The 26467-nt window shown below is 37.5% G+C and overlaps 1 protein-coding gene across 4 annotated transcripts in view; it reads right to left on the bottom strand.

Moving 5' to 3' along the window:
• Positions 1-1216: 1216 nt before the first annotated feature.
• PEX2 (peroxisomal biogenesis factor 2) overlaps positions 1217-26467 on the bottom strand; it is a 30297-nt gene continuing 5046 nt past the window's right edge. Inside the window, exons 2-3 of one of the 4 annotated variants that reach the window (XR_008746461.1) lie at positions 4800-5003; positions 1217-2756 (exon numbers count right to left, since the gene is read on the bottom strand). Coding sequence is in view for 2 of the 4 variants with exons in the window: in XM_055799589.1 (XP_055655564.1) it covers positions 10777-11691 (915 nt within the window). In the remaining 2 variants the exon portion in view is untranslated. Of the gene's footprint in view, positions 2757-4799; positions 5004-6935; positions 11714-23542; positions 23741-26467 lie in introns of those variants that run through there. The other 3 variants (XR_008746462.1, XM_055799589.1, XM_005229895.4) reach the window with 3 other exon arrangements.

The raw sequence follows: 26467 nt of genomic DNA, 5'->3' as shown, positions 1-26467 counted from the left end.
AAGTACAGTATTAAACTTACATTCTACATGTCAGGGTAACCTATATCACAGAAAGAAAAATCTTTTCCCACATATTCACTTGGAGCCTGCAGTTAGCAGGCTGATTGTTTTTCAGACAGAAAGGTCCAGCAAGGCATCTTAAAAGAAAAACTGAATTCAATAGGATTTTTCAATACATCAGCAAGAATCAACTTTTCTTCATTTTATGTGCTGCTCTCCTCAACTCCACAAGGCTGCATGAGGTAAATTTTCTTGTCCCAAGTTGCCAAGTGCCTTCTCCTTTTTCAAGTCCTCCTTAAGCTTTTCTCTGAAATTACTTCCTCTTCTTTTTATGTCTGTCCATATATCTGTACCTTTTTTCTCCCAGACCGTATTTTTGTCTTGTCACAGCTCATTCTTACAAAACTGTGTAAACTCTTCTCCTTAGGTGCCTGATGTTACAATCTCTGGCACCCTAGGAGACAGCTGCACTGCTTTCAGAAGAACAGAAAAGTTTATAATGCTACAACAGTAGATCTCCAAAATAATAGTTAATAAACCACCATATATATATATATATATATATATGCATGTATATACTTGTACATGAAGAAATCCATTCTTCCTTGCTGTCAGGGTGCAATTTCTCATTCTTCACCACTGAACAGATCAGATCTCTTTGCATTGGTTGGCACTTACTTCACAGCTCCATCTTCATGGATGCACACGGACAGCAGGACTACTGACAACATCAGTGTTCATCCCTTCTGTGTCTACTGAAGCTATCAGTTTAAGTATCTGAGCCTGTTCTTGCATTTGTTAGTCATCTATATTGTTTACAACACAGTTGCATACAGGCTTACAGGATAAATTCCGTAGTTCTCTGAAGGGGTAAGAGACTGGATGTGCTCAGGGCTTTATTATGGGCTCAAGTTTCTGGTTTTATAACTTGCAAAGGACAAATACAGGTAGTTTGAGTGCACCGTCCTCTAGAAGATATGCCAAATTCAGCTATTCTTTGTTGACACACAGTTGATGTTCTGGTCTTGTATGGTTTGGAGCCAGAAATAAAGCTGGAAAGAGTGAGCTTTGGAGATGGTTGTGCTTAAACCTACACTAGGCTTTGCCCCAGTTGTCATTGCACAGCAAGCACTTCAATGGGCTTGGGGACATGATTTCTGTAACACTGTTCTTAGCAAATCATATGGATTTTATCTTGGAAACATGGACACTAGCAGTCACAGGAGGAAGACCATGCAGGAATTCTGCCCTGGAAAAAAGTGAACTGGAGGAGCAAGAAAGAAGCAGAAAGCAGCCTGCGGGCATTCACAAATCCTTCTGCAGAACTGTTGATGCCAGCATTGGAGCTGATGTTCCTTTTATGGCTCCCTAACTTCTACTGATGTCCATTCTCTGTGGAAGTTAGTATAAGAAGGCAGCATGCATCCTCTGTCTGTTTTTATCTATTACTGAGATCAGTTACACCGCACAATCTGTGAACTTAGTTGCAATATGTGGGAAGTGCTCTACCATGTGAAATATATTCAAAATTACTTAGAAATAAAGTCTCTGTGGTTATTTCCACATATGCATATAAATATAAATATACTCAGCTGACCCCAAGCATTTGAAATCATCTTGTTCTAACGGATAGTGAGTTTACTAACACAGACAGGGACTGTGCCATGTAGACTGGCCTCAGTAACAAAAACCCCCAGGTCCTGACAGGACTGGTTTTCTAGTATAGACATAGTGTAGCTGTTAAATCTGGTGAAACCCTGAAACTTATCAGGTCAACAAAACTCAGTTGGATGCAGATTCTGCTGTTTTCTCAGTCTTTGAACAAAGGTTTCTTCTTTTAGGACTTTCACCATTTTTTTCTGCATCAAATTATATACTATGCTTGTGGATACAGATACAAGATTGTATCTTGCTCTTTTTTAATTCAGTTATTCACACATTTTTGGAGACATGTTCTCTCATCATGCTATGACTTACAGCAAAACTTAAAGCAGTATAAGCCAAAATTTACTTGCTGACTTAATCTGTGCATTTTGCTACTATCAGCTTCTTCTCTAAGAGTTAAATTCAACCCTGTCTTGGAGGTACTGATGAAATTAATTCTCCTTAGAAAATAATTCTCCTTTCTGGTTCCTGGTGCTTGCCAGCTAGTGTTCTGGTTTCTCAGCTTCAAACTTTTTCCACCCCTTTTCATTTTCTCCTGGATGTATTCCTTCCTTTGTCTCCTTTCCCTCCTTCAGTTATCAGAATTGACTTTGGTATCTACATAACTTAATGCAATGGAAATATAGTAGGGTGGATTGTATATGCTATACAGAACAGGATTAAACAAAACTGCATACACGTGCAAAAAGTAGCTTTTAGGCCCATCCTTTATTTCTGGCTATTGGGATAAAACAGAATTGAATGAATAGTTAATTACTGGTTCTTATAAAAGTAAACCCTAATTTAAAAATTAAAAAGAAAGAGGGGAAAAAAAGGCAAGCCTGTTAAGACAATGAAAATTAGTGGCTGATAACTAGGGGAAATGTCTATATTTTGAAGTATTAAGAAAGAAGGGATGAGGGGAAGGAGAGAATGAAGAAGGGAGGGAGGAAAGAAGAGAGGAAAGGAAGGAGAAAAGAAAGAATGAAGGAAAGGAGACAACTATGTAAAGCACTTACGCTTTGTTTAACCTCAAAGGAAGATTTTTCTCTCCTGCAAGTTATTCACTTATGCACTTGCCATAGAATCAGCATTGTGAGTAAGTTGATAGCCTGTACAGGAAAGGAAAGAATGGCAAGCTGATTACTTTATGGTTGTTTCACAAAACTGATGAGACAGCAAATGATATTCAATCCTATTAAAAAGACTAAGCACAGCCTTCCCCCCCCCCCCCTTTAAAAGAAAATATATTCTACATTCCTTGTGCTGGGATTGGATGATATGATTCTACAATTCAGGGAGTCTGCAGAACATCTGCAACAAAATTGGTTTTCTGTGGAAAACTGATGAATCACTTACTGCCAATGACTGGAAGGAAAAGTACTTGTTTATGCCCTTATGTAATGAATTTTTATGAGGTGAAGTTTGCTGTTTATAAAAAATATACTTTCAGTTGCTGTAGATGTACAATAATAGAATTCAGAATTTAGACCCAATGCATTACTGAAAAGACAGTCACTAGTAGAATATCATCTGTTTACCAAATGCCAAAAAAGGGCTTTTACTTCTATAATGGAATTAAAATTTCCATCCGTTCGCTAAGGTCTTACAAGAGAAAAAAATAACAGGGACATCACTGTTACCTTTGTTAACATATCTTAAAGTAAAAAAAAAAAAATTCTATAAAAAATATGCATTCTGCTTCTAAAAGTAGGTCTGAAAAATACTGTAGAAGAAAATCATGTTCAACTCCTCAGAAAGCAAGTCATGTCTCTCTGTAATCAAGGACAACTAAGTACCTGCTCTTCCTTGCATACCCCTTCACTAATAACCTCTTTTAAGCAAGAGTTAAACTGACAGCTCAGGGGTAAGAACTGACCATTTGAATGTGAAAAATAACTTTTCACAATCAAATCTGCCTTAAGACAGTTCTATGGCTGCAAATTAATTAGTGGAGCTTTCAGAATTCAATTAAAATAATTGTTCTAGTCTTAAATTGGGAGATGGGTACAAGAGTTGAGTTTGATTGCTACCATCTTTTAGTTTCTCTCAGTATTTTCAGATATTTAAGTAAAAGATGTCACCCTGCCAAATATTTCCAGGAATAGCTGTAGGTGATTGGAAATGTGCAGATATGTATTTTTAATGACTAATACATTCTGCATTTCTTTAGCAAAAGCTGTTTTGCTGTGTATGTGAAAAACTTCAAGTGTTATCTTCTTCATACTTACCTCCTTGTCCTGACATCCGTATCAGTTCTGCAAGTACTGCTAATGTACCAGTCTTTCTTGAATCAACTTACAAGTTTATTTTTATGAAGATGAGTTTTTGTGGCACTAAGCAATGGCACAGAGAGCAAACTGCATTTCTTTGTGCCTTGCATGGTTGCATCTACCACCTTTGAAATTATTTTATGGTGTAGGCTGTTGCTGCTATCAGTCACAGGGATTATGAAAAGGATGTAACTGAGAAGGCATGCTGCAGATCCATCTATACCTTCTGCAATGGCCAGGTTTGCTTAAACCTGGAAACAGAGGGCCAAGTATGACTTAACTTACTGTTTTCCACAACGCATGTAATAGAAGCTGTGCTGCGTGGCTAGTTGCTCATCTCATGCTTGCATTTGCAGCATGCTCTGGCCATTCAAGCATTGCTTTTGGAGAAGAAATACTACTCACCACGTGGGACCATTTTATCCTCTGTATATGGAATGAACAGCAGTCAGTGCAAAGCTTTTGCATGGAAAATGCCTTCTTCAAAATCCTCATGTTGCTTACCCTGAAGCCAGAGTCCTCTGGAGCTCTGATCCCTGTATCCAACACCACTCACTGCATCTAGTTTGGCCCTGTTCTGATCCTTTGGGTTAATATGGAACAAATCAGGGATGGGTTGTTATTACCGATTGTGTAACAGTCATAGATGTTAGACCCTATTCTGAAAACTATCCTGAAGCAATGGCAATTATTTGCTCTCTGAATCTTTGAACCATGTGACTATTACATGGGACAATCAACGGGATTTACCTTTGGTAGGAGCCTACATCAAAGGAAGCTGGAGTTAGGAGTTATCAATAAATACCATGCTCACATCACACATGCTTTTGCTAATTACAGAGACTGTTTTGTGGATATTATAACTCTAAGGTAGTCACTCACTTGAGAAACCTACTTAAGCACAGACAGACTGAAACCTTTTCATCCATTCAAAAGCATATTCAGAAGAGCTTAATCAGCCTTTGGGTCTGCATCATAAACACTGCTTCTTATTCCTTGTCATCGGCCATGCATCTCTACCCAGATAATTGGGTCTCACATAGTAGGTTCAGTCAGATGTTCAGTTCCTGTTGTGGTTTAATGCATCTGAAAGTAAGATAGAGATCACCAGTGACAACCTTACTGCAACACCGTGCATAACCATGACTAAAGACCTTACATCAAGACTGTGTGTAATATGACGATTCCTTCAGAGTAATCATGTAACAGGCAGCAGACCTGATTTAAAGCAGAGCAAGTTTCAAAACTCTTTGCAAGTCTTTAGTGCTAATACAGATTCCAATGTAAGAGTCAATACTGCCACGAACACTACTTACTGTCTGACTGTTGTAATAGGCACTCTCCTAGTTGCTAGTCCCAAGGACTGCCCTGCCTTTTGGCAGAGAAACCTGATCCTTTATGCACACCTTTTTTTTTTTTTTTAAGCCCCCAAAAATGTGACAACTAACTACACAGGGCAGGCTAGCAATCTTGTTAGGGAATCGGGTATATTTACCTGAAGACTTCTATTGAACCTGTAAGACTGACTTTTCCATTAAGACAATACATGAGTAAGATCCTTGGCACAATTATATACCAGAGGTACCCTTCCCAAATGTATAAACAATTTGGAAAGACTAGGTCATGCTACTTTCTCGGTAAACTGAGTCCTGAAAGACTAGTTAGTTAAGAACCCAAAACAAGATGTCACACCAGCTATTGGCAAAGCATCTAAAAGCTAGGGGACATGACAGGACCACTTTGGTCAGTTTGATTAAACTTGGCGGTTCTTCAGTCTGAAGTTAGACGAAGGTTGTAAGGAAAAAGACAGAAGAGAGGACAATGGTCTCTCCCCCTCTCCTGGACTATTCCCACTTCTATGATTAGTTAGTTCTCTGTTGCAGCTCTTCCAATACAGCATAATGCAGAGCGGTTACCTGGCTGCTGACAACTTTTTCTTTCCTGAAATACCCTTCAATATCTCCCTCAAAGTAGATACTCCTTTGAGATGAATGGTAGCACACTGGCCACCTTTACTATTCTTTGCACCAGTCTGTTCTCTAAGCAGACTCAGGATCAGAGAGGTATACCGCTATGGATTTTGTACTTATGAAAAACTGCCTGCAAGAACTAGAACTACCTGTTCTTGCTGTTGCACAAGCTTGCCCACATCTCCTGTCTGAATGGGCCTGCATTCTGTGTGCAGTGAACAGGCAGTTATGAGCAGAGGTGCAAAACCCCAGGTGTGCTCCAGCAATGGAAAAGCTCACTGCTTGGCCTTAGTAGATGCCCTGCAAGTATCTCGGTATGTTTGTGTAGCCATCTGGTCCCAGTGTCCCAGCCTGAGAGAAATCCCTTCAACAAACCTCTTATGCTTTGGGTCACCTTGCCAGGCTTGCATCAGATCCCACCTTGGAGGTGGCCCCCCCTGGAATAGCAGAAACTATCAGGACTGCAGTAACAATTAAAGTGGATGTTTTGATGGTGACAACTTTTGGGAAGATAAAGACAGGCCGTTGTAATCTATTTGACCAATTCTACTAAATTTTTCCTGGGAATGCACACGGCATTGAAATTCAAAAGGAATGAAGCATCGTTTTGAAACTGCTCCCTAGTGTTTTGGGTGTATGCACTGTGACTTGCAATAGCCCAGGCTACCATATTTTTGTTATTAGAAGTAAATGACCATCTGCTTTAATATCTATCATAGCAATAACCACATGACCCTATTGTGTGTCCAGTCATGCCACAATACTCTCTTTTACTTACAGGCTAAGACAGCTTCCTAGCAACCACTCAGCAAAGTGTAACAAATCATTGCTATGACTAGTCTGCCCAAAACTAGAATTATTAAAAAGATAATTTGCCTTGGAACCTAAAATTGAAAATTTTAAAGTGAACTGCAACTATAAACTAGCTGCATTTTTGCATTTTAGTCTCACAAATGCTAAAGCATGAAATCACTTGACAAACAAACCATTGAATAAGCAATAACTACCCTTCCAAAAAGTCTCTTAGGAAAAAGAAAAACTTCATAACCTCCTTAAGAAGCATCTTTTATTTGTAAACTTGATTTTCATAAGAATGATACATCCCAGATAACAATTGTAATAATATTCTCAAATAAGGACATTCATTGGATTTTATTTAGGAAATACACTTCTTTCACCTTTAACATCTTCTCTTCATTACTTTGTCCAGATCATCCTTGCCTATCACATTCCAGGCTTATGCAAAAATAAAGAAATATTCCCAGGTAATGCAGAAACCAGGTATCACCCCTGTAATTTCTTTTACAGGATGCTCAAACTCCTGATTTTCAGTCTTCCATAACATTAAGACCTCTCAAAGTATATAGAATAGATGGAGTGGTGGTGGTTTGTGGAAGCAAGAAGTCAGCATTTGCTTACTGTTTTCATCTAAATGCTTCCAAAATCACACCTTATTAAAACTGGTAATTCTCATTCAAACAAAGATATGAAAAGTTTTCTAGTATATTTATTAATATAGCCTGTTCCAGTTATGGCTTCATTTTTTTCATTTCTGATACAATGAAAACATTCACATAGCACACAAAGACACAACAGAGCACAAATAAAATGTTAATACAGGGCTGTAACTCCAAGACTGGAAGTTCTGGTCCTTTAGCTTTCTTAAATTCTAGGCATTTACCATTTTCACTGATGCATATATGACTGCTCAGAAGTACATTCTCATGGTAGCTGAACACTAAAACCCTTTTGTTTAGAAAAAATGACTGAAGAGATTAACATTCCAAAATTACCGCAGGAAGCATAACTAGATGTCCTTTGTTACAGCAGTTTTAACCTGAAGATATAATGCTTATGAGGGCAAATTATTAACGCAATTAGTATGTAAAATTAGTTATCCTTTGATTAGTCTGCAAAATATGTTTTTTCTTTAATATCTTCAAAAAAGACTTTTCTGCAGTTTATATAGCACAAGGCATCACAAAACAGAATTACAACACAAAAAAAAAGTGTATTTTTGATTTTACATTGCTGTAAGGAAGCTGCTGAGTACTGATTTTGAAGTCTTAAAAAGCTAACCTCATAGCAAGGAGCTTTTCAATACGCAAGTTGAAACCTTGGTCTCATCAATCTGAGTTGTGACTACAACAGAGTGAAGGTTTCACCATATGGTAGATTAAAGCAAAGAAACAAACAAAAAACCCCAATCTATACCTGACAGAAGGAACCAGTTTCTTCCCAAACCTTCTATTTCTGTGAAAGGCATGGTACCTGCTTACTTGCATGGAAAAATAAAAGAAGCAATCCCACACATTAGGATCTAGGATCTTAGGGTAATGCAAACTGTTTATACACATCATAAGACGTAGACTTTACAAACTTGGTCAGTGATATGAGCTACAAACCTAACACACTGACGAAGAGGTACTACAATAGTAGGCCAATGCTTTGGTATAATAAGCCATCATAAGTATCAGAAGTTAAATTCCAGAAGAAAACCAGGGAAGCCAAATGCAATATAGCACTGCCAGCAGAAGACAGCTATACAATAGAGGTACAAAACTTCTAGAAACAGGTTTTGTACTGATACTGTAACAGGGATGAAAACCAGAGTATACATTTTACTAGGATTTCATCTGCATGAAGCTGGAAGAGACAAACCAACTCTGGGAAATGCATACAGCAGGACAGAGAGTGGAATGAACAAGAAGGTGGTAACATTCTTTAAATATTCAGGAAAAAAACATTTCTAAATAGGAAATAACTCCCACATAAGAAAAACATCACAGCTATCAGAGTCCAATATAGAAAACCCATGCTCCTGTGACACAATACTGCACTGTGACTTCAGAAGGAATGAAGACACCACAAGAAATCTGCTATGATTACAAACCATGAACAATGGATTCTGAATGTGTACAAATCTTAATAAAGATAGTTAAAGGGACAGGTAACAGAAATGCTGATGATCCTTTCTGGGACATTAGCCCACCCCAAAGTCAGGGTTGCCAATACATTTCTTTGGGAAGAGCTTTTAAGTGATGTGGAGGGACAATTCATACAGAATCACTGCAGGACCAGCAAGTAACTCCAGGATCATCTCCAACAAACTCGCCACTATCGATGCTTCTAATGAAGACAGATTTGTACCTGCTGGTTCAAATTGCAATGGTTACAGAAATTTGGCAGGCTGCTGATATACACGCTTGATGGCAAATAATATATTGTAGCACGGTATCTGGAAGCAGTTGCTCTGAAGTCTCTGTTGACTCACAGAACAGTAGCAGAATTAATGAAGTTCTGGGCTGCCCAAAGATACTTACAAACCCACTAACTATATTTAATTGCATCAGATGAAAGTGCTGTGTGTCACTCTAAAGATCAAACCCTAGAATTTAAGATCTTCAAACAAATAGGCTCGTGGGTTGTTTTAATCAGATACTCAAGAATGTAATAAACCATTTCATAAAAGTAGATCAAAGATATTGGGTCAGTTGTTACATACTATTTTTGGGACTGACTACTGATGATAGCCAATCAAGAACACAGCCACCATAAAGTGATTTACTTAGTTTAACCGTACACATTTTTGAGAATTCAAGAGCCAAAAAAGGACGCAATGTTTTTTGTGTTAATGAGACCTTTCTGGGTAAGACTTCCTGTTAAAAAAAGGACTGTAATTTTTTAAAACTTATAAATCTTATAAATTTATATCTTTTATATATATCTTATATAAATCTTATAAAATCAGGTCAGAGAATAAATGGATGAAGTGTTAAACCAGGGAATAAGAAAAACATTACAAAGCCAACAGAGAAACCAAATAGTAATAGTCAAGAACAGGAAGAGTTACCTATTTTAATAAGTTTACATGCCCATAACTGTGTGTGATCTTTTTTCTGTGTGGTAGTGACTTCTTAGAGAGGTTTGGTAGCCACCTTGACCACACCAAAAACAGAAGAGTGGCAAGTCCCAAAGTAAGCATCTTGTGAGTAAACAATTTTCTCCAGTGTCTCTGACTCAGAATAATGTGGGTTACCTTGGGTAGCTGCCACATTCCAATGGATGATGGATTGCATCCCTCAGCTTTATAGGTAAGAAGTGGGAGGTGGTCATATATACACCACTGAAGATCACAAACATAGCTAACTGAGAAAATGAGTTCAGTCATCTCATGAAGTTCTAGAAGGTGCTCTGTATTTGCACAGGAAGTGGAGTACCTACCTGCCTACCAAATGGATCACTTAAAGCTTATGGTCTATCGATAAGAAAGCAATTCTGACTTAGAGAAAGTATGGCCTGTTATGGTAGCTGAATATGATGAAAACTATTACTAATCTGCTGAGATAATTAATCTTATACCTTTCCTTTTCACAGTAGAACACCACACTGGGATTCAAATTTAAAGTATTCAAAATTAAAATTATTCCTTAGGCTTGACAAGGATGCCCCTCCCACTAAACCTATCTACTAGCTAGCTAAGTTGGTAATGGCAGAAGCTTTTACAAGCTTGAGAAAATCCACAAAATGAGTAAAAGCTTACTGGGCATCTTCTCTATCTTTGAGGGAGTATATAACATGCAGTTAAGAAGTGGCAGGCTGACAGACTCTAGATCTAAGGAGGAATGACTTCACAACACAGGGGTAGCAAACTGCGATCAAGTAGTCTGACAGAGTAAAAGAGCTGGTGAACTCCTTTCTTTTCTTCAGAGAGGCAAGTCGGCACAGTTACTCAGTAAAAAAATAAGACTAGTAAAGACGTATGTTACAACAAATTACAGAGTCTCCAAAACTATCTTTTAAGCTGTTTTACAATAATTTCTGAATTTCTCCATTAATCTTGTCAACATAATATTTCACGTACAGTATAAAGCCAAATCAAGCTCGTATCAGGCATGCAATTCTGTCATTTCAATTTTATATTTCAGTGGCTGGAGACTGTGTACCTCTGAGCCACATTTAGGACATGTAAAATACATATCAAATAAATAGTTACTTTTAATACAGTAGTAACAAAAAACATGTGAACAGCCTATGGTATGAGGCATGGTAGGCCATTCCCCACATAGTGAACATTCCTTGCAGTGAGCTGCTAATGTGTTTTCACTATTGGAAACACCTGCAATAGGCAAACAGCATGAAGAAATTTTAAGTTTTAGTTTCTGTACGTTAATAAGTGGTAGCAGATATATCAAAAATTCAGCAAAGCCATGCCATAAAAGTTCCCTGTTCATGTATTCAAATCCTACCTGACGAATACTTTGTGGCTTGCAAAAAACTGACCTAATTCCTAGAATGCGTTCTGTAAGCGTTGCAAATGTTCCTTTCTGAAGAAAAATCAGAAAATTTAGAAGTCCACAAAGTTTAAGAAGTCCAGCTCCAAAGTTAATGTAACTCTTAATTTTGCAGAATGATTGCAGTTGTCGATTGCTAAATAAATCATAACATCTTTCTTCCAACCATCTTCCGCCAACAGTGAAAATAAGATACCATAACTTCTGGTGTTTGCTCAGAGGCTGGTATTTCTCTGTCTGAGATAAGTTATTCTTGTACTGAATATTCAGAATAGCCTGTCCCACAGTGGCATTCTTAGAGTAGATAGTGAATCTCCATAATATAAGCCATAAAAATGCTTTAAGTTCTGGTTCAAAATGAGCCAACACTCCTGGTTTAAATCCATGAAAACAGTTGCTAAACTGGGACCACACTAGTTGTTCCAGAGCTTTGTTTAGTTCAAGAGCATCAAGTTGACTTATTCTTAGCACAGGATTCACACTCTTTTCACTTCCAGTGCTGGAGGCCATTTCTTCACGAAACCCCCACTTTCTAGGAATAAACAAATAAACACAAACAGATTTTAGCATAATGAAACATTTCCTATTTTTATTCTTACTAAAGATAACAAAGTTCTAATATACCAGTAGTAAACAAGAAATAACAAAAAAGCTTCTTCAGAATGCTGTATTAATATGCTCAAGTCCTTTCAGGAAGCTTTACATTAACAGTGTAAAATTGCATCTCAAAAGAAGTTATATTGGACTATTTCTCACAAATGGTAATATTTGTATTTTATTCTAGAGAAATGTTTGACATCTTCCAGATATTTAGAAAACTCCACAGATTTAGCATTTTGTTGAATAAATAAATAAATAAATAATTGCTGGGTATAACTGTAATGTTCAATTGGACCTTAACATAGAAGATCAAACTATCTTGTAAAACTATATAGTGTTTTATGGAGAAATAGGGAAAATTAACATACTGACTAAGATCTAGGAGAGAACAGTGGGGTGGATAGAAAATATTGCCACATGAATACCTCAGTAGCTGCAGCTGAAAGTAAAATCTCTGAAATACTAACAAAGTTAAGATTACACACAAAAATATATGAATGAAAATTAAGGTGGGAATGATAAACTTGCTAAATAAAGGCAGTGATTTGTTTAGAGAAGAATCACTACATGAGATTCAAGAAATATTCAGTATTCAGACATAAATTATCATACAGTACATCACTGAAGCCTGCACATATTTTCTAGAGTTTTTTGACAGGTGTGGGATTGTGTTACTTGTCGTGTAACAAATTTCCTGGCAAGATGATTAATGTATTCTAGCCACTTCAACAAATGTATACTCTTGTTGTTCAAGCATTACAGAGAAAGATATTTTTTTGTTTAAATTGCTTAGTTTAAATGTTATTGTATATGGAATTCTGTGACTAAAAAAAAATATGCAATAAATCACAAGAGCAAAATACAGATGATGCCTCAGTAATGCAAAATTGTGGGGTAACTGATTTTTGGTTCCTTTCATTCACATAAAAAAACCCCAAAGTGATATAGGAGAAGTGGTATATTTCAGGTAATATGCAACATATTTAACTTTCTAAACCAGATTCTTTGCATAACTGACAAGCAAGGGTCAACAGCCTTCTAGAGAAAGTACAGAAGAAAGTGCTTCAAATCCTTAAGGAAGGCCTACTATAACACAAGACTGCTTTGAATAAAAGATGCTGTACAGGATCCTGTATAGGAATGGTTGCTAACGATGCTAAGAATACCAAAGGAAAAAAAAAAAAAAAAAAGAAAAAAAGAGAAATCCTTCAAACCAGTAACTGTTTGCTGACACAGAGTGCACCACAAGTTTTAAATCCCAGTATAAAACATTATTTGCATCATTCCTATTGCTTTCTACACCTGTAATTGGTCACGTCTGTAAGGAAAATAATCATGCAAAGCCAACAGGAAACACAATTTTGTCCTTAATGTAACCTGTACAATAGTAGTTTCCAATTAACTAAGACTGGCTACATGGGTAAGTCATACAATAGCTCCACTCAGTTTCTTTACACTTCTTGTTAGCAAGCCAAATTTCGATGAAGGTAGTATATGGCCATCTCCTGTGGGCAAACAGCTATGGAGTTCATTTCATTAACCTGCACTGGCCTGACAAACCAGTATACAAGGGTATACAAGCCAGTATATCCAGGTCTGTCCCTCTCACACTTCTGCCTTTTTTGTAGCATGTACCAAAGCAGAGGAAGTGAGGTTATCCAGTATCTTCCCAATAACCTACCTCCTCCACTTTGTGATCAAAGGGTTAGTTCAAGCCATACTGGATCTTGACTTCAAAAACTCCGGCTCCAATGAATATCTGCTCTCCTAACCCTCATCTTCTCATCCCACTCCCATTTTAGGAACCACAGCCTCTGATAAGTGTCTGCTCTGGAACCTGCCACTCTGGTTTAGTGCTACTCACTCGTAACCCCTAAAAGTCTAGTGTCTTCACTTCTGGTAACACCTCAGTCCCTTCTACTCATTTCACTCTGTTCTACTCATTTCAGTTACCCTCCTGCTAGTGTTCTATACAATTCCCAAGACACAAAACTCCCTTTTAAAATGTTAAACTTGTTTGAAAGAGACATTAAACAGCTTTCTTGATCCATCTACCAAGACTATTTTCCAATATCTGTTCAACCATCTTTTCCAGCTGTCTTCCACTGTCCCAGGAGCTATGAGAAACTGCTGTTGTAGATTTCTCATAAATAAGGTATGCTAAATCTGTGCAGATTTCCACCCCCCAGTGTAGCCAAACAATCTAAAAAAAAAACCTCAGCAAGTCACAAATAGGTCATCAGGAACCTTCTTAAGTTCAAGGAAAAGGTAAAACACACAGGATTATGATGGATCATGAAATACGCAAGAAAACCCATGGATCACTGTAGGCTGGGAGCTGACTGCACAGCTGCTTTGCAAAAAAGGACTCGGGGATTCTGGTAGTCAGCAAGCCGAACACAAGTCACAAGTGCATCCTTGTATCAATAATACTGGAGTGCCTTAGCATGTGTATAGCTAGCAGACTAGAAGGATGTGCTTATTCCCCTCTATTTGGCATTGGTAAGTCTACACCTGTGATACTAAGTCCAGTTTTGCTTCTTTATCAATATTACAAAAAAGGTCTACAAACTGGAAAAGAGTCCAGCCAGTAACGTCATCGGGGAGCCCCAACACCTGATATATAAGGAGAGCCTGAAGGAACTCGTATTGTTCAACTCAAAGATAAGGCAGCGAAGCAGTGATCTAATAGTAATCTTCTACTACCTAAAGGTTGCAGAGAAGATTAAGTCAAACATTTTTGTGAAATGCAGTGAAAGAAAGAGGGACAACTGGTTTTAAGTTGCTACATGAGAAATTCTAATTGGAGATAAGGAGACTGGAACAGTTTGTCTACCGGGACTGCAAAATCTCCAGCTCTGGAAATTCTTAAAACTTGACCAATGTCCTAAGTTACCTGTTCTAACATTGAATTTACCCTCAGTTTTCACAGCAGGATGGCCTAGATGTCATAAAGCTCTTCCCTGAAATTTGGAGCTTGATCTTCTCAAGAATTGGTGCATCTCTTGTAGAAACTAATTGATTTGTGACAATACATTTTTTTTTTCATGTCCATGATCCTTTATAGAATTTTATTTAAAGGAAATAACTTCCGTGAACCTGTGAGAATGTGTTAGAACTTTGTATACAGAAAATGGGAACTGCTTTTGAACCAAGTCCAAGCACTGTTTGTTAAACTACTGAAATTCTGTAAAATCGAACAAGTCCCCTTTTTAAAAGAATTAGAATCAACACCATATATACTCTTTAACTGTGACATTTAATGTCTCTTTCTGAATTATCAACTAGCAGATTGATTCTACTTTGAAGTCACTTTTATACAAACTATATGGAAAAGGAAGAGTATCAGGCAAAAACTAACAAAGATGTTATGCTTATAACATTCCTACGTAAGGAAAGCTTCCTTTTTGAAGAACAATTAGGTAAGCATTCTCAATTTAAGCAATAAAACTGGGCATTGTTCTGAAGTTCTTTGTTGCCAAAACCACTGAAAGTTTGCCATAGGCTATGGCTGTTAACGAGTCCCTACAAGTTATTTACTTAAAAGCTTATATCCATATAACTTTGACTTCAATGTGTAAGCACATTTCAGTGTGCTTACTGCTACATACAGGCCGAAGCATTCTGCCACACACTCTGCTTACTTCCAAACTGGTTTAAGGTTTTACTGCACATACAGGGTAGATACTTCCCACATTAAAAAGTAAAGCAGAGATCTGTATTTTCCTATGAAGGATGTCTGCAAACGTCCTAACGATGTGGGTAACAAACTGAGTGAAGATGCCTAAATTCTAGTCTCTCTCTACTTCGCTATAGTAGGAATTTTTCATTATATTCTTTATCTATGCTGTTCATTTTTTCAAGTTATAATAGACAAATGATAATAAATTTTTACCTTTTAAAAATACTTCCTCTATACAGAATCCTTTCAGAAATCTGTTAGATTTTTCAGTTCATACTGTTTTCAAAAATAGCGGTCCTAGAGCAGTAATAAATGAAAACTATCCTGGTTTAAAACCAGATAATGCCTCTAAGTGTCAGACATTTAACTTGTACTTTTTTAGTGTTATTTTTGTATTCCATATTCTGCTGAGCTATACAGACTATAAAGAGAATGCTGGTTTTCCATCATATTTCTGTATTAAAATCTGTTTGTCATGTCCTTAATGTTTTAACTTCCTTATGTTGTCTACTCTATTTTTAAAAAAAAGTTAAAGGAAATGTACACTCAGTAATGAAAGAGACAAATATCAATGCTCAGTTTAGGATGCCATCAGGCTTAGCTTATATGATCAGAACAGAACAGTCAAAAATCAGGTGAAGATACATAATAAGGTCTATGTGTGATTAACTTGTTACATAAATACACTTTAAAACAAAACACCAGAGACTACCACTTGAAAGGTTCTACCTTGATTTTATACCATCACAGATATCACATAGAAAAAAAATAAAAATTTGTCTCCCAGAAAAAAACCCTCACATAGCTTCTTTTTAAAATAACCTATAGTTGTGGTTTGTGGGGTTTTTTTGGTTTTGGTTTTTTTTTCTTAAACTAAACAATTGAACAACCCCACTTGTATAGTACACTGTGCAACAAAACCAACAATAAAATAATTATTGTATATCACCAGGGAAAGAGGAATTTCTTCTGGTACATGTTAGTGCTGTTATTGAGCATCATACAAATTATGAATGAATATATTTTATTTGGAAACATGTTATTGACAGAAATATATCAATAGTAATATGAGTATTGTCAACAGACTGTCAATATTAATGTAATTATGATTAAGGGGATAACATGGATTTTAGCTATAATACCAAGTAACATCTCCTGCAGAGCTGCTATCAATATAAGCATTATTATTGACCTGTACTGGGACTATCAGTATGAGATGTATTACCATCAGGCATATTTGTCAATGCATTCTACCCACAAAAATTCTACATTTAAATTTACAGGTCTGTAAACTTTGCCTGAAGAAATATATAAATCCAAATAACCTCTAGGGTACCATTTTTTCCACAGGGCAATTCCACTGTGGATGAGTAATCAAGGGGTTTCTACTGTCTCTGTGCTACTGCAATTGCATTTCCTGCTTTTCTAGCCTAATCATTAGAAGACAGACATATATCATATGTGGAAGCTTGAAAATATTTTGAAGTATGAAAAGTCAAAACACTTTTGGGAAGCCAAATAAAAATATATTTTTAAGCAGAAAATGAACTTGGCTCCTTACTGCTCCAAGTTAAAATTGTATTTAGGATGCAGGAATTAGCACACCCATGCACTTCATGAAGTTCATGATTTAACTCTTTAGATAATCTCTTCTGTGCTGTCAAAACACGTAGTCTGAGACTGTACTTATGCAGAGATGGAATGGACAGGAGACTATGCAATCCTAACTCAGTATGAATTCAGACTCAAGAATACGTTGGCAGATGTTTAACTACCAAGAAAGCTGATTCCACACTTTGTCTAGGTAGTCTGCTCCAGTGTTTTATCACCCTAATAATTATAAAGGACCTTTTTCTCATATTCAGTCTAAAGCATCCCTACTACAAAGTAAGATGGTTTTCCTTCCACAGAATACAGTAACCTCAATGGAGAAGAATTTTCAGTTTGTCTGCATCTTCTTGAGAGGAAAAAGCAGTCAGGCATGTGAGGGGACCAACTACATGATTTGCCAAATTAGATAACATCCTCTTTCCTACAACATACCTGGTATGATCCTCCAGAAACATACACCTTTACTTTTTTCAGCAGCATAGTATTTACCTCAAGGTCCACTACATCTTCAAATCTTTTTCTGCCATTTTTCTGTCTGAATTATTATTTCCTGGTTTGTACTAAGGCATTTGATCTTTTCCTCTTAAATGCAGTGCTTTATGCTAGCCTATATTGCTTTTAATCTTGTTGATTTCAGAGATTCTCTTCAAATTCATCAGGAGTTATTCTGGATTCAGATCTTATGTTCAAAACAAATTATAAAAACCCAAAACTTTCAACCCCTCTCCAGTAAGTGTGTGTTCTCTTCGATCATCCAATTCATTAATGCCTTTTCATCTTGACAGGGTACTATAGATAATTATTCTGTAAAGGCAATTTTTCAACTTGATGCTGATAATATTAGCGTCTAATGGAGATAGTATTGATACCATGTTTCTCTAGCTTGCTTATGTAAGGAAAAAGACTTTATTAAAATAAAGCTGTATTGGGCTTGAAGTTTTCTTCTTACTTACTAAGCTTGTCATCCTTTCTGAGGAGAAACAGACTGAGGTTTCATATGAACACGTCATGTCAAACCATACTGGCTGTTTTACAATCTCTCTTCTACACATTTTTAGATACAAGTTAATTGCTAAAATATTTACTCCCAAATCTTTATTCGGAATTGAAACCAACAGCTTCAATAATTCTCTTAACAGAAGAGTAAAGAGACACAAAACCACACACACAAACCCATTTTGCTGGCCGTTTTCATCCTCTAGGACATTAAATAAATAAATAAATAAATTAAAAAATCAGTAGTACTTAATTCCTCAATCATTCTAGGATGAATTTTATTAGGATTTGCCACTTGAGCACATCTATATTAAGATTCCTTAGGCTATTCTTTCTGTGAATTGGTTCCACTCTTATTTCCTAAGATTAATTTTATAAAAGTAGCTGGTCACAATATATCTCTTTATAAAAGAACCAGTCTCTGAAAACCTGTTACTTGTTCTCCTTTCTTATTTAATAACAGATCTAGGTAATGGACCTATCCCTTTGTGCCTCCTCTTAGATTTTTGGATCTTTTCTTGTGCTTTGTAAATTGAAACTTGTTTTACTCTTTAGATTCACTGATGTTATTCTAACATTCCTATACTATTCCTTTACATTCATCGCTAATCATGTTGCATTATTTTTGCCTGGACAATTCTTTTGATTTCCAGGCCACTGAAGAATTCCTGATATATCAAGTCTCTTTAACATTCATTATAATTATTATAAACTATCTCAACATAAAGAAACAACAGGACATACATTAAACATAACCATTTTTTAGCCTTTTCAGACTAGATTCTGCCAAGTTGCAGCATGCAGATCTATGACACTGGCAGGGGAAAGTAGTATGTGGTGGGCATGCTAAGAATTGTACCCTCTCTGTAGAAAATATCACTAACGCACAGTTTCTTGTTTCTTCAGGCGCCTACAGTACATTCGGTATTGCGCATTCAGTGTTGCCATACTGGATGTGGAGCAATAGCATTTGCAAGCCATACCTGTGGCTCTACTATCCCTCCTTTTATGTTCACAGAGTTAGGGTATCAACAGATAGCAATGAAAACAATTTTTCTGCCAGCCACAAGACTGTTGAGATTTTTTTGTTTGTTTGTTTAAAATCAGGTAGGTTTTTTCGTAGTTTGTTTTTGTTTTGTCTTTTTTTTTTTTTCTGTTGTTGTGGGGTTTTTTTTGTGAAAAAGTATTTCATTTAACTGTTCTTTTCAGTTACTCTCAATAGCAGAGTACATTTTAGATGCCAATTTGCAATCAATAAACTAAGTGATAAGAAATCAAATTGTATGTAAAGGAAAATTTTAAAATTAACTGGATACACCAATTCTCCTAATAAAACACAGAATCTGGACCCCTTCTGCTCAAAGCCTCATGTCTTACCATTAATTCTCATCTTTCTTGCTCATCAAGTGTAAAGAGAAATATCCTCAGATCAAAGTCTAATTGGGAGCCCCAACTGTGCTGTCTCTTAATCACTGTAAAATTAACTTATCACTACTATATCATTACCCCAAATAACCTTACAAAAGATTGATTTTGTATTACTGTCTGGATTTCTGTATACTTCAGCTAAATACCTACCATTCTGTAAAGAATATAAACTGATTCTTTAATCATTTGGACTAACTACTAACATGAATTGAAAAACCAGTAATACACTGCAATCACAGAAAACATTATTTATTTAATTCTGGAAGGCAGGACTACTTCTCAAAATAGACAAAATAAAGGAAAAACAAATCAATCCTATAGATGAAATTAGGATTTTTCACTAAGGAGGCTGTGTGAGAAACTAGTGACAAATTCAGAATTTTAAATGCTAGTTACATTTAATGTCCAAAGACCAAGTCCAAGACACATCCAAATCACATGTTGCTTTTCCAACTTTAAGTCAGTAAACTTGGATATCATAAAATGGGATACAATGAATAGCTGGAGACAGCAAGAAAACATAACAATAGCTCATTGACTTTTCTTCCATGAACTACCTGCCAGAGTCAAAATATTAGGACTTCAAGTTATAGAACCAAAACAAGCTCTGAAGAGCCAGAATTGATAAAACAGTAATGAAGAGCAGTTGGAAAGTGCTGCACTGTACATCAGTCATTTCTGTTAGTATTTGATGGAAACTGAAAACCCCGCATCAGTGTAATGCATTGCCTTGATAAATGCTAGCAACCAAGACATGATTGGCTACCATTAAGGATACTCTGAATGCTAAGAGCTTCCACTGACTTCAAAAAAAATAAAATTGTAACCAGTAAGCACTCTCAGAAGACAGATTATTAGATGCAAACAAGAAGATCTGATAGTATAGGTAATATTTTAAATATTAGTTACATAGTAATTAGTCTAAAATCTCTTATGTTAATTTTAAGGCTACAAAAGCTCAAAGCACATTTGTATTCCCTGTAACATAAAAGCCATAGATAGCATCACCCTACCAACCTTTTGGATATGGTCCTAATTTTCATTTATTGGAATAAATAGAAAGGTAAGCATGTAACAAGTAGTATGTTCTATCACCATTATTCTTTATCCCATCCTCTTCTTCCCCCATACTTATTTCCTCTTTTTTTTTTTTGTCATCCCTCTCCTTAGTACATCAAATTGCAAACTCACCTCTAAAGGGATGTGTCAATTCTGCTTGTAAATTCCCAGTCTGCTGTACTACATGAAATCTCACTGTAGTTCCTTTTAATTAAATCACTGACAGGAGAACCCAAAAGCTTAACAAAAATCAAGCTTCGCTGTAACTTGAGGCTTTCCAAAAAACATGGTTTAAAACCCCCATTGAACACTAAGATGAAGAGCCAAAATATATGCTAAATACAGAGTATCGACTCTTTCTTAGGAACCAGGTAATGGGAATTATCTTACATTTACTGTTGCTGAATTAACATGGTGGAGCACTTGGTTGGAGAAGCTTAACAGAGTTGCAGCTGTGATGGTTAACTAGGAAGGAATTGCCCCTTTCAACGAAGGGGCAACACCTCTGATTAAACCAGTATCAGGAGGTATAAGAACATGGGAAAGATAAGGATCCCTTGTGTTAAAAATGAAGATCTCAGCTGCTGATGACCATATCAGCAGATGACAGGGAAACCCTTGCATTTGAAGAGATTTTGGTAATGATGAGGATATAAGGTTCTGGTCTAAGGATCGATAACTGAAAGTTCTATTGCATTACATGTGTAAAAGTGGAAAGGATCTAAGGCTTAGTAGGTGTTCCATTCCTTGTGTATGCACATGAAACATCACATGGTGGTGGAAGTATACAGCTCCGTTTCAGAATGGTTCAAAGACAGAACACTAATGCATGGTTGTGAGCACACCGTGGGCAGTTATAGCTTTAACTCTTAATTTGCTGGTTACTTTTACTTACCTGAAAAGTTGGCTTTATGCCTCATGACAGACATGCTATGTGTTTTTTCACTGTTGTAAGGGTGCCATAGGGTCACACAGCCTTATTTGTCAAGCACAGCATCAATGCCAATTTCATGCATCCTTTTCATGCCCGCCTTTACTTTTTCTTTAAGGCAGTTTCAAATGGAAGAAAGGTATCTAACAAATTCCCACTTCACAGCTCTGTGTTTCTGTTCTGCTCCTACCTGTCTGATCCATATGAATGGATCGCCAGATAGGTATGGAGATGCCAAGATGAAGATTGAGAAGATATGCAGAAGGGATTCAGAAGCAATGCCTGTTCTGTATACTCTGACACAATTTACCACAGATGACAGAACCCTGAAATTTTACATTATACACCCTAAGCTCATCAGTTGTGAAACAGTCAGTGCCCAGATTTTATTCCAGCTTCCTTCATTTTTACATACATATGCATACCAACTGCACAGTCATGAATATGCAGCAATATGCAAGTATAACAATGCTGATCCATGTACTACACTGCAGGAACATAATGTCCTTTAACCTTTTATTAGAAGTACTTATTAGATGAGAAAGGTAAAATCTGTCCTAAATGCACAGCTAACTCATAATTAACCTCTGTCCACATCTCTACTGTGGAAAGGAGAACGGTATGTAAAAACAATGCTGTTACAAACTAGATATATTTGCGATATGTTAAAGCCAAGAAGGCCCTGCATCAATAAAAAGACAAGCCAGTTCACTGTCGGTTTTAAGTTTTGGCTTTGTATCACATGGCATAACTCACAAATAATGGGATCTAATTATAATCAACAACCCTTAACTGGTGGAAGGATAAAGAAGAGTACCTGACACATGTCTCATTCTTTATGCTTGTGTTCTATAGAAACATAAGCTGATGTAATTTCTGACAGCTACAGTCACTCCTGTCTTCCTTGACCTGTGTTGCCACATTTTCTTACAGACTAGCACCAACACTCAATTGATCCTCTACTGAACTGTTCTTGCATGTTAAACTGGAAGAAAATAAACCTGTTTAAATTTTTCTGCAGCTTAGGTTCAAAACAGGTCAGCACAGCACCAGGTAAGGCACGTGCAGTACCAGTATGAAGAGCATCAGGGGCAGGAAAAACAGGTAGTCATGAAAGTGGCTGCCTTTGAATCTCAGTATCATACTCTTATACACATCACCGGTCCATAGCAAGACAGAAACCCAAGCCTTTCATGTAACTAGAACTGCTTTCATGGTCTTCAAACCCAACATGATGAATGTGCAAGGATAACACCACAACACCATAAATAAAACAATGCAATTTTTCTGTCTTTCAAAAATGAAAAGAAAAAAAAGAATTATTTGTACAAGTCTGCTGTAGGACTTATGCAGATTTGCAGATGAGAGGCTACTCTGTCTCAGTAACACTATGTGATCCCTCCCCACTCTTACCTTTGCTGTGATTGTACTTTAAAATGTTTGGCATACACAGTGACTAATAAGGATGCTGGGAAAAATAGATATGCTCAGTGTCCCCAAAAGTTTTATTACTTGGTAATTATGGTAACTTTAAGCACATGAGGGAAGACTGATATGCTTTCACCACATTTTCTTCAATCCTAGAACTTCATTAGCATTTTAGAATCCACTGGCACAATTGCACATACATATTACAAGTAACAGTTTAGAAGAGGGATAATAATTTCCTTACTAGGCAGCCTGAGCTGTACACTGTGACAGCTTCTACAGTCCCTCTGCAATTCCAAGTTGAATTCCCCTTCATGATTTAGTTGTGCCCCACAGTGTCATGGCCCTATATTAATTTCCTTTCCAGGAGACGTTTCTTTCTCCTTGCCAGGCCCCTCCTGTGGTGTCTTCTGTCAGCTCCTCTACTTATTATTTTGTAATTTATTTTTAAAGTTTCCTTAGAATTAAAATTTGGATAATTTCCTTTCTTTTCTAACCCCATTGCCAATATTAGCAAAAACAGAGATGGTGGAGATAAGCAGTGGTAGAGACAGGATTTTTAGAGAGGTTGTTCCCGGACAGCTACTGATACAAGCACAATGAATATTAGGAGTGATTCAACTTACTTCTAAAGGCCAAACAAACTCCACAGGTCCTCTCTTGCACGGAAAGGAGGAAGTGCCCAGGTCCAGTCAAAGCCAACCTTGGATCCAGAGTTGCCCCACTGCCATAATTCCTCTCTCTTCCCATATCATGTATTTGTCCTTTCTTTCCTCCATCTCAAAGGTTTTTTTTATGTCTCTTAATTTGTGCCCCTTCTTCCTCTGAAAAAATCTGCATTTAGTTTCCCTTTGAAAATAATCTGAAACTTCCAAATTTATTGCATTCTACCTCCAAACAAAACAGAACAAAACAAAAACCCCCACACAAACCCCATCAATCTACCACCATCTCAGAGAGGCACATTACAAATAGCATCCCTTCTGTTCTCCTTCTCATGAAAATTTTTACAAAGCTTAGATATGAACTGACAATGCTTGTAGATATAGGTCATATGCATGGCTGCAGGAACCACTTAGCTCAACTGAGAAGCTGCAGGACAAAGCACCTGCTACTTTCTCTGTCCATGTACAACACAATCTGACTCATGAGCCTGCAGCTTTTTAGAGGAACACGGGGGGGGGGGGGGTGTATTATTATTATTATTTGCTGCTTTTAACTTTACTACTTGAATAGCTGGTGTTGAGAGCACACTAGTTAAAATGAGAGTTGCAGCATTACACCCTTTCTCCTTCCCCCTTCATCGGTCTATGTGGGAAAAGTACATATTGTATTGGGTCTCAAAAGGAAAAAACAACCATATCCACCCACTCCTACCCCCCATGAAAAAAACCACAACCACCATCACAAAAACACAAGCCAGACACCGCCCCCCCCAAAACCGCAGAAGCAGCTGCCTGAAAACACCATACTGAAGGAACCTCCTGCTACAGTCCAGAAGACATAAAAAGTTGTAGGGGTTGTCATCATTAACTGCAGCAGCTGTACAGTAGAGATTGAACATGGGAATAGACTCAGTCATATGCAACAGCATCATTTAGGTTGGAAATTCAAGTTAGGTCTCTGCATGCTCTAAAAAAATTGTGTGAATTCAGATGTTGTTCCTGGAAAGCTAACATTTGCAAACCAGATTTTACTAGGGAGAAATTTACATTAGGGTATTCTAGTGAAAGACTGATTTTAATTAATGGAATTATCTTCTAACTGCACACATTACATACAAGTACAAATACATCCTTTTCATATTTGATATTATAGAGTTGTTCAGCTCAGTATTCACAAAACATACGTATAAGACTAATATATTTATAAAGAGTTAAGCATACTTATGATGCAAAGGACCAACAGACACTTTATAATATTTATAGAATGGAGTTGCTTGTGATTTAAAGAAAAATATGTCTCTTTTGAAACTTACTGGCAAAGGGGTCTGTTTTTGTCATCATTCTAAAGTAGTACAGAGCAGTTTCCCTCCCCGAATTTCCTGAAGTATGTGTGTGAAAGCCTACTGGTGGGTTGCCAAATACTGCTTGTGTATTTATCACAAGCTAAGAAAAAAAAGAAAAAGAGAAAACATCAGAATTGACTAGTACCCCCCACTTTTAATTTTTTATACATGTGCTAACAGGTGCAAGTAGAAAGGGACAAGTGTGTTTATTGTAAGCTTATGAAGTCCAATCCCTGACCATTCAAGCAGGGCCATCTGGAGCCAGCTGCCCAGGACTATGTCCCGATAGCTTTTGAGTATCTCCAAGAACAGAGACTCCACAACCTCCCTGGGCAACCTGTGCCAGTGCTCGGTCACCCTCACAGTGAAAAACTGTTTTCTGATGTTCAGGCAGAGCTTTCTGTGTTTCAGCAGGTGCCCATCACCTGTGTTCCTGTCACTGTGCACCACTGAAAAAAGCCTGGCTCCATTCCCTCTGCACCCTCCCTCTGAGGTATTCATATACATTAAGATCCTCCTTGAGCCTTCTCTTTTCCAGGCTGAACAGTCACAGCTCTGTCAGTCTTTCCTCACAGGAATCATGCTCCAGCTTCTTAATCACCTTTGTAGCTCTTTGTTGGGCTCTCCAGTATGTCCAGTCTTCACCTATAGTAGGGATCCCAAAACTGGACATAGTACTCCAGATGTAGCCTCACCACAGCTGAGGAGTGAGAACCACCTCCCTTGATCTGTTGGCAACACTCCTAATGCAGCCCAGGATAAGGATACCGTTAGCCACCTTTGCCACAAGAGCACATTGCTGGCTCATTTTGGTGTCCCCCAGACCCCTAGGGTGTTTTCTCCAAAGTTGCTTTCCAGATGGTTGTACCCCAGCTGATACCAGGGAATGGTGCTGATCCTCTCCAGGTGCAGGACTTTGCACTTCCCCTTCTTGAACTTCATAAGGTTCCTGTCAGTCCATTTCTACAGCCTGTGGAGGTCGCTCTGGATGGTAGCGCCACCCTCTGACGTATCAGCCATTCTTCACAGTTTTGTGTCATCAGCAAACTTGCTGAAGTTGCACTCTGCCCCATCATAAAGGTCATTAATGATGATGTTAAATGGTATTGGACTTGGCACTGACCCCAGAGTACTCCACTGGTTACTAGCCTCCAACTAGACTTCCCACTGATCACCACACCCTGGGCCCAACCGTTCAGCAAGTCCTATGTTGATCTCGCTGCCTGCTCACCCAGTCATTGCAGACAGTGTTGAAAGCCTGACTGAAACAGTATGTACTGCCCTCCCCTCATCTATCAATTTCATCACAGAGTTACCAGGCTGGTCACGAATGACTTCCCCTTGGCTAATCCATGCTGACTACTCCTGGTCACTTTGTCTTTAATGTGCCTGGGAATGGTTTTCAGGATTAACTGCTCCATCACCTTCCATCACTCTCAAGGATGATGGTGAGGTTGATCAGCCTATAGTTCCCTGGATACTCCTTCTTGCCCTTTTGAAAATAGGAGTGAGATTGGCTTTCCTCCAGTCTTCAGGCCCTTCT

This window comes from Falco peregrinus, chromosome 3, assembly GCF_023634155.1.
Source record: "Falco peregrinus isolate bFalPer1 chromosome 3, bFalPer1.pri, whole genome shotgun sequence".
NCBI lineage: Eukaryota > Metazoa > Chordata > Aves > Falconiformes > Falconidae > Falco > Falco peregrinus.
This window is presented reverse-complemented; position numbering and strand designations above follow the sequence as displayed.